This window comes from Cyrtonyx montezumae, unplaced genomic scaffold (genome assembly GCF_038088225.1).
Source record: "Cyrtonyx montezumae isolate F1298 unplaced genomic scaffold, pur_monq_1.0 scaffold_8, whole genome shotgun sequence".
Classification (NCBI taxonomy): domain Eukaryota; kingdom Metazoa; phylum Chordata; class Aves; order Galliformes; family Odontophoridae; genus Cyrtonyx; species Cyrtonyx montezumae.
The window spans coordinates 82,737,580-82,746,745 of record NW_027072089.1 but is presented as its reverse complement, the minus strand read 5'-3'; the positions used below and the strand labels follow the sequence as shown (position 1 = coordinate 82,746,745).

Sequence of the window (9,166 nt, the reverse complement as noted above, 5' to 3'; positions counted from 1 at the left end):
TCCCACCCAACAATCGCGGGCCCCGCGGCGTCGGGCTGCGGGAGCCGCCGTCCCCTCCGCCGCCTCTCCGTCCCCGGCGCCGCTCAACCACTCGGCTTACGCCCCCCGAGCCCGGTCCTCCCGCCCCGAGCCCCCATTAACGCCTCTCACCGTCCGCGCCACCATCGGGAGCCGCGCGCACCGCACTTCCGCCCGACGAGGACCCCCGCCCGGGCTGCCCCGCGCCGCGCCTGATTCCGCGGCCCACGTAGCCCACCCCTCGCCCTCCCCCCTAGGCCGCCACGCTGCCCCTCAGAGCGCCGCCGCCCACCCGCAGAGCGGCGCGGCGCGGCGCGGCAGGCACCGCCGAGGGCAGACCGAGAGCGGGCGACAGGGCCCCGCGGGGCGACAGCGGCGCCGATGGAGCTGGTAGCCGGCTGCTACGAGCAAATCCTCTTCGGCTTCGCCGCGCGGCCCGGAGAGGTAAGGCGGAAGAGGAAGGCTTCTTACCTGAGGAGACCCCGCTACTCGCCGCCGCCCCGGGGTGGGCTTTTTAAAGCGCCGCGGGGGCGGGGCGGGGCGGCCGCCCGCGGGCACAGGCTCGGCCCACGGCGCGTGGGAGCTGCGGGCCTTTCGCCGCTCGCTGCTGTTGTGCCGGCCCTCTCCGCGCTGCGCGGAGGTACAACGGCTGCACCGGGAGCGCCACGTGGTGCCCGAGGGCCGGCGCCGGGCGGAAGGCGTGTGGGTGCCAGAAGTGGTCTGGGCGCTTGGATCGCCCCGACTGGTCTCTAACAGTGCTTTATCTCAGTAGGAGCCCATTATCTTTGTCGCTAAGTGTGATTTCTTTGCGTTTCACACGTCGACTTTTTCAGATTTTACTTCTTTAAGAACTTTTCACCACTCCTTGGCTGATGAGGATCCTTCTGTTCAGAAAGGCCCCTTTGTTTTGTGTTTCCTTCATAGCCCTGGACGGTTGACTCCGACTTCACCCACCATGCCCACACCGCTTCCCTGTCGACAGCGGCGGTGAACAGCAAATACGTGGCCACAGGGAGCAGGGATGAGACAATCCAGATCTATGACATGAGAAAGAAGGTGGAACATGGGGCTCTGCTACATCACAATGGTAAGGGAGCATCGTAGTAAGCATCAAGGATAGAAACTCACAACTTCAGATTTCTTCTTTACCTGAAGAACATTCAGATTGCCCTGCTTTTAATAAGACTGTAATCTTCAAAAGTGGTGCTGTTCCAGCCTCGATAGTCCGATGGCACAAGCAAGGCAAGCTTCTGAGTGTGAAAATCCAAAAATCATTTTGGGCATCAGACCACAAATACAGCTGCTTCTTCCAGTTGTTTTTAGCTCTACCTGTTTCAGAAGTTATGGTCCAGAAATGGCTCAAGAATTATTTTTGTTCTGCCAGTTTCTCCAGACCACGCATGTTCCCAACAACCATCTTTTCAGTGTCCTTGTCACGTCGTCCACCCAGAAGAGATGGTTTGTGTGTAAAATAGGCTGCTGCTGCCGCCAGGAGGGTTGCCTTGTACATTGCCTGATTTGTGTGCTTCCTAAATTACAGTTGTCAAAAAGACGGTTGATATTAATCCATATAGATCCATATCAATCCATATAAATGCATTCAGGTTATCTGGGGCTCAATCCCAGTTGTCCTTTTTCTCCTGATAATCTAGAAGTACTTGGAGCTAAACTCACCATAGCACCTCCATTCAACTTATGTTTGGTAAACATAAGTTACAGTTGAACCTGTCAGGCAGCTCAGCACCACAGCCATTTGCTCACCACCCCCACCAGTGGGATGGAGGAGAGAATCAGGGTAAAAAAAGAACTTGGAAACCATTTACTAAGAGAAGGAAGAAAGCAATAGTGGTAATTATAATTATATATATGTACATACAGAACAAGTGATGCACAATGCATTTGCTTTACGCTGAAACCCAGCCAGTCACTGAGCAGCAGCTGCACCCCCTCCCCCGTTAACCAACTTCCCCCATTTTCACAGTTTGTTCACATGATGCCATATATTATGGGATTAGCTCAGCTGTCCTGATTCTGTCCCCTTTCAGCGATTTGTGCCTCCCCAGCCCCATAGCTGGCAGGGCAGTGTGAGAAGCTGACAAATTGGAACGTCCTTGGCTCTGTGCAACACTGCTAAGCAGCAACTGAAACGTCAGTGTGTTACCTACGTTGGTTTTGTCCTGAAGTCAGAACACAGGATCATCCCAGATACTATAAAGAGAACAAACTCTGTCTCAGCCAAAACTGAAACAGTGGTAAATTCAACTATGTGCCAAGAGCAGGACTTTGGTGTAAGAATATTGTGAGTATTGGCAGTAGAATCTGCACCACCTGTGCCACATTGGCACTGTACTGCTGTGTCAGAGAACAGACCAGACAGTAGGTCTGTAGGGGAACTAACAGAGCACATCAGCAAATGTAACAGGAATGTTTGTAGCCACCATGTTTCAATGCTAGAAGCACCTCTGTTAGCTAGAATGTTCTCTGTGTGATAAGCTGTACAAGATTGTTTATAGCTCTGACTTGGATTTCTAGGCACAATAACTTGTCTGGAGTTCTATGGTACTTCACATCTACTGAGTGGGGCTGAAGATGGACTAATTTGCATCTGGAACACAAAGAGATGGGAATGCCTGAAATCCATTAAGGCGCATAAGTGAGTTTCTTAAATCTGCATACTCGGATGAGCTCTCATATTTATTTTCCTCGTAAATAATATATGTGGCTAACACTTTGTTTTGTTTTTATCAGAGGGCATGTGACTTCTCTTTCTATTCATCCATCTGGGAAATTAGCTTTGTCAGTAGGAACAGATAAAACATTAAGGTGAGTCCAAACTCATGAAGAAGGGCTCAGAATCATAATTGAATAATTTATTAAACTCTCATAGAAACTACAGTTCCATGCTGTGACAAGACTGCGTGAGACTGATAAAACATATCTTCACATGGAATCGCTTGTTTGTGAGCTCTTCTTAAGGTCTAGGTACAAGCAATATTACAAAGTCTTTTAAAAATAGTTTTTCCTATTCCTAGCTTCTTGCTGAATTCTAACTCTTTTTAGTCACTTGTACAAATGTGTTTGCGTTCTGGAATAAAAATTAACTACTGAAAGCCATCAAGTTTTGTTCCGTGTTAGAAAAGTAATTTTACACTTGGAGTGAATATGTGTTGCCATGTATATGTACAAGTATTTTAAGCTTGCTATGTTACCAGGACAAGTTGGTATTCGGCTTCCTTTTGTGCTCTGCATTGCAAACTGGTTTATAAAATACTACAAATTCAGCCTTATTATGTCATCAGTTTCTCCTGCATTAAGGAAAGCACTGGAAGATGCAGAGATGCTTAAAAGCTTCCTTCAGATGTGTCACGTCAGCTGATAGCACTTCACTTTCCCTGTGCTGTTTTTAACCAGAATGCATGTTATCTATTGTTGTCTTTCAGAACTTGGAATCTTGTAGAAGGACGATCAGCCTTTATCAAAAACCTGAAGCAAAGTGAGTTTATCAGTCTAAATCCACTAAAAAGTAGAATTACGTAGGTTTTTGTTTGTTTGTTTGTTTTTTAGAAAGAAAAGCAGAGTGTGTTAATCAGTCAGTTATTTAGGAGCTATTTTCACAATGTGTTTTACACATGCTGGATCGTACATGTCCTTTAATAGTAGTTATTTACCAAAAGGAAAACATTGATGACACTAAAAATCCTTTTTTCCTCCTTGAAGTTTTGTATCAGGACATTTAAATAAATGTGGGGTTTTTTTCTTCCTTTTTACACTTCTGTTAATCAGAAAGGAACATTTAAGAGCACACATTTACTTGATTTGTTTTCTGAATTTTTCTCTGCTTCACCCAGAAAGTAGTGTGTATCCACTGAAAGATTTTTACTTTCAGTGTCTGTATGGGAAATGTTGAATCACGGCCTGAACCACTGATTGATCACCTGAGATGAGCAATGGGTCAGCTGCAGGAGCACAGGTGAAGGCAGTTCACCTGTGTGACCAGAAGGGGTGCAGTCTGGCTCCACCTCTCCCAGACCCCATTTAAGGGCTGACCACCACTGGGGAAGGATCTCTTGTTGGAAATCCCTCCCCTGTGGTGTCCTGGGTGAGCCTTTCCTGATTTACCAGTTGTCTTTATACCATCTGGATAAGCCATACAAAAATATACCATCCACCTTCATTATTTTGTGTAGGTACTACTTTTTTGGAGTATTTACCCTACAGTGTCCCATACCTTTCAGAATGCAAAGAAGTGTCTATACGTGTATAACAATGTTCCTCTGTGTACAGATGCCCACATAATTAAATGGTCCCCTGATGGAGAGACATACGTGACTGTGATAACAAATAAAGTTGATATCTACAAACTCGATACAGCTTCAATCACTGGCACTATCACAATAGAGAAGAGAATTTCTTCCCTTAGATTTATTACAGTAAGTACAAAAGAAAAGGCTCTGGGAAGTTAACTGCTTTGAAACGTGAATGTAATCATACTTGCATTTCTTTTTTTTTTCCCCATTCCAAGGATTCTATTCTTGCTATAGCTGGAGACGATGAGATTATAAGGTTCTACAGTTGTGACTCTCAAAAATGTCTGTGTGAATTTAAAGCTCATGAAAACAGGTATTTTATATTTGGTTACTATTTAAATAGGTATGGCAGTGCTGAGTACTCAGTATACAAAGTTCAATGACTTGCAGTGTTCAGCATATTTTAATACTGTTTTTGTATTCCTATAGGAAGTTAACTTACCTATCTGCTAAATTCCAAGTTTGGGACAGATGTGGTTTGCTTTTGGCATAAGCAGTATTGTGCTATCCTTGCATGCTACAAAAGCAGCTGAGTTTAGAATTAGGAATGTTACAGTTCTAAACTTATAATTTAAGTACCGTGTAAAATATTGAGTTCTTAAGTATAAGACCAGTGTAGATCATATCTAAATATATGTCCTAAATATAAGACCAACGTGTACAGGTATGCCTCTATGTTAATACTTTTTTCATAAGGCAGTTATTCCTCTTTTTTTCCCTCCCCAGAGCTTTATTATATCTGAACTGATATGCCTCTACAATTCGTGATACCCAAATCTTCATGGGGCCCTCAAGTTCTGTAGCACTTCTCAGCCAGGAGATGAAAATGGCTCTGTAGGGTTCCCACTACAAAACTAGATTATACTGGACAGTCACATTTGAAATAAGACATCTTATGATGTCTGACTCCCTTAGTTGGCTCAGTCCTCATGACAGTTGCACCCTTGGCAGTTGTGAATGATCCAGCAGGTTGGTGGGGAGCTGCTCAGGGATCACTGGTCCCTCTAAATGCCTGTTGTATTTGTAGTGGAAAGCTGCTAGGTGGGGAGACCAAAGCAGAAAATGTTCTACTGATTTGGTTTTATATCAAACGTATGCTATATATGTGTAACATTTTTATATACATATATGCAATGTGCTCATATATACGTGTATAATTTTTCTCAATGTATTTCATGTATTTCTGAAAGTGGGTACTGGTATTTGGCAAGTAGGCAAGACTAAAGAATGTTCTGCCTTTACAGTTTCTAATTGTTTAGGGTACTTAACATAAAACACACCAGTTGTATTCATTCCAGACTATAGAAGGATATTCTCTGTTGTTGAATACCAAGCATTTTTCTAAGTGCTGATTTTAGTATTTTAATTCATCAAACAGGAAAACATTGGCTACTGTGTCACTGATGTGGATAATAGTGTGTACTTAAAGGTACTGAAATGTTCTGAATTGAATCCTCACTGCCTAGCAAGGACATGTATTCCTGCTGTAAATGGCAGCACTCAAAACAGATCACCTTTCCAAGTTACTGCCTGTCATTTGTGGGGTTTTTTTTCCTGTTCAAATTGATTCCCAGACTGTTGCCTACCATTTTTAATTGCTGTCAGCTTTCTGTTCTGAAGATATCTGCCATGTTGCACAGTAACAAAGTATAACATTTTCTTCACAGAATAAAAGATATCTATAGTTTTGAAAGAGAAGGACAACATGTTATTGTTACTGCATCCAGTGATGGTTACATTAAAGTGTGGAATCTGGATCTTAATAAGGTTGGTCTGTTACACTGCTTGGCACATTTATGGAACAACATCAATCAGAATTGCAGACTGTTTTGTTATAATAACCACTTTTAAAGCACTGGTGGAATTTTATATGTAATCTGGCTGTCTTGATCCTTCTCCCCATATATGATCCTTCTCTACATATATGTATGTCTACATATATTTCATGCACTTGTATATTTTGGCATCTTTTCTTTTAACAAGCTATAAAATCACACGATATTTTGAAGCTCTCCTCTTTACATGAAATCATGCTTCCCTTCAAATATTCCTGGCAAAGTTTATGACTGTCCTAACAGTTACATGTGTTTAATGACTGCTTTGTAGCACAGATGAAATTTTGCAAACCCTCATGTAATTCTGTGGGTTGCTCTGCCCAGCTCTGAGAAGCACAATACCTTTAGTAGAAATAGTTCCTACAAGATCAGTGCTGCTGTCTTCCATGTGTTTGCAACACGTTATTCTTGGTACCTGTAGGAGGATTTGTGGCCAGCATTTCCCAGAGCTGGCTGATAGGGATGCAGTTAATCCCTACGTAATGTGTTTCAAATTGCTTATTTTCAGTCAGCAGCCTTGTCTTTGTGAGGGAGAAAAAGAACCTGATACAGTAACATAGTGTAAATGATTTTAACTGTTTTAACACTAAAAATACTTATTACACTAGATAAACTTTGGAAAACATTACCTTTTTTTTTTGTGGGCCTGTGACACGTCTGCTTGCTCATCATGTGGGACCACCTCTGCAGGGTAAAGCCCACTGATCTCACTTAGCAAGATGTGCACTTGCAGCTGCTATTTATTTATAAAAACCACCACCAAGGAGTGGTAACAGAAACAGGACTGTAACTGTGACCGTTAACATGTATGCAGCCTCTGGTTCTCAACATTGTTAGGCACCCTACCATTCTCCAGAAAAGAAGCGGGACCTGGGCTATAAAGCACTTCCTCAGTGTAAATAGTTCAGTCAATTTTTAAATAGAAGTGATGTTTAATTAATTTTCTTGTTCTATATTCAGATTGAAGATCTGCCTTCTTTATTATGTGAAGTCAATACCAAAGCTAGGCTGACATGTCTTGCGGTGTGGCTTGACCAAGCTTCAGAAATGAAAGAAAATTGTGAAAAAGCTGCAACATCTGCTCAGGGTAATAAAATTATCTGTATTTTCAGTCATTCACGTGACTGAATTGTAAGATGGTGAATGGGGGGGCTTTTACTGTATGCCTTGGAAAAAGCTTTCATAGTTTAAAGAACTGGGGATGTGACACTGGCAAGTAGCATAGATACCTATACCCATGTAATAGTGTCTCAAGCCTGCACATAATAATGTCACAACTGTGGAAACTGTAAGCAGACAGGCACTGGAACTGAGTGATGATTTGGAACCAAGGGAAATAGTTCTTTTGTACGTGGAAGCTTAACTCGTGACACATTGCACTGTAATTCAAGGCCATCTTTTCACTTCTATTATATGAAAGCTTTGTTTCCCTTGAGTGGAATAACATACTGAGGGAGACTCTGAAGCTTTTAGGAACAAAAGAATAAACAGTTTGATAGAACTGCGTGTTCTTGTATTCCTATGAACAAAATGAGATTTGATGCCAGTGCAGTTGGGAAGTCTGAACTTAGGAAGAACTTAGGAAGTCTGGCTTAGGGGTGGGTTGGTTGGTGGCCTGAGTTGTTTGCTTTTTGCTGTTGTTTGTCTGAGTAGTAAGTTACTTCCATATTTGATCTTTAGATATTTTCTTAACACAAAAGTAGCATAGATGACACTCTCCACTGTAAATAAAATATGGTTTCAATTCCTCTTTTTTTAATGGGACATACAAATAAGCCTCTCTAATATTTTTAGACTGGAAATAAATATTTGAGTGAATAATTTCTTGCTTTTTTCAGCAAATGAAGATGAGAAACCACCAGTAGTCAAGAAGAAGAAAGTTTGTCGGACAAATAGAAGTAGGAAACTGACAAAACGACATAGAAGAATTCTTCCAGCTAAGCCAAAACTGGAAGCTCCACTGCGAAAGAAGAAAAAGAAGCAGAACAGCTCAGAATGAAGGCAAATGCTTTTTCTCCTGAATAAGAAGTAAATGCTGGTGTTGCTGTAGCTTTCACGAGGATATTTTCACAACCTCTTGACAGATACCTCTGAACTGATAACGAGTTTCAAGAGTAATTATTTTTACCCAGATGAATTGGCTGATCATTCTGAGAAATTGTAAAAGAGGCAGCAACTTTAACTGAGAGAATGAGACTAAAATAAATTCACAGTATGTATTGCTTATATTTTTATATTTACAACACCATATACTTTTTAACATGTTCTGAAATAGCCAGCTAAAATGATTAAAGTAGCTACCTGTGTCTCAGTTAACTATCTGTCTCAGCTAAATACATATTAAAATTATACAGTTTTTCATTTTTATGTTGGAAGCTTTCTGTTCTGTCCACTGAAAATATGATGTCCCTTTCTCATTCATGACTTCTACTGTAAGAAGTAACAAATTCAAATTACTTAAAATATTATCACCTTCCATTCATACACTTACAAAATACTGCTTTTTAGTTCTTAACTCAGTTATGCATAGATTTTTTAAATCAGAATATGTCTTTTACTGCATACTCAGTGCATTTAATTTTTCTTTATGACCTTGCACCCAGATCCCATAAAGTCCAGATGCCCCATTTTTTTACAAGAGTGGCCTAATTCAAACACTTTAAGAGCCTTTATTAAAGGTTTACATTGCTTACATTTATCAAGTTTACATTTATACTTTAAAGAACTTCCAAAATACCAATGTGAATGAAATATGGAAAGATTAGCAATAGAGATTAACATGATTGAAATCCTTTGTTCAGAATACAATATATATGTTTACATGGAAAAGTCAATAGGGTTTTACTTTCTCTTGTCTGTACCCATATTTTTTCACATCCTTGATCTGAGTCATGTTGTAAACAAAAACAAAAACAAAAAAGAACATCTAAAATGTTTGTAACCCTGATAAAATGTCAGCTGTTTTGCACTTTTAAACAGAAAGTGAATTCTTCTATATCAGTGGGA

At 41.3% G+C, this 9,166-nt stretch overlaps 1 protein-coding gene across 1 annotated transcript; it reads left to right on the top strand.

Annotated features, from left to right (window-relative positions):
- Positions 1 to 353: 353 nt before the first annotated feature.
- PAK1IP1 (PAK1 interacting protein 1) lies at positions 354 to 8,430 on the top strand. The gene is made up of 10 exons (XM_065752331.1): positions 354 to 462; positions 943 to 1,105; positions 2,551 to 2,671; positions 2,767 to 2,841; positions 3,459 to 3,511; positions 4,303 to 4,448; positions 4,541 to 4,638; positions 5,993 to 6,092; positions 7,121 to 7,247; positions 7,999 to 8,430. Exons 1-10 carry the CDS (start codon positions 400 to 402, stop codon positions 8,157 to 8,159), a joined length of 1,107 nt encoding a protein of 368 aa, XP_065608403.1. The 5' UTR covers positions 354 to 399; the 3' UTR covers positions 8,160 to 8,430.
- Positions 8,431 to 9,166: the final 736 nt, after the last annotated feature.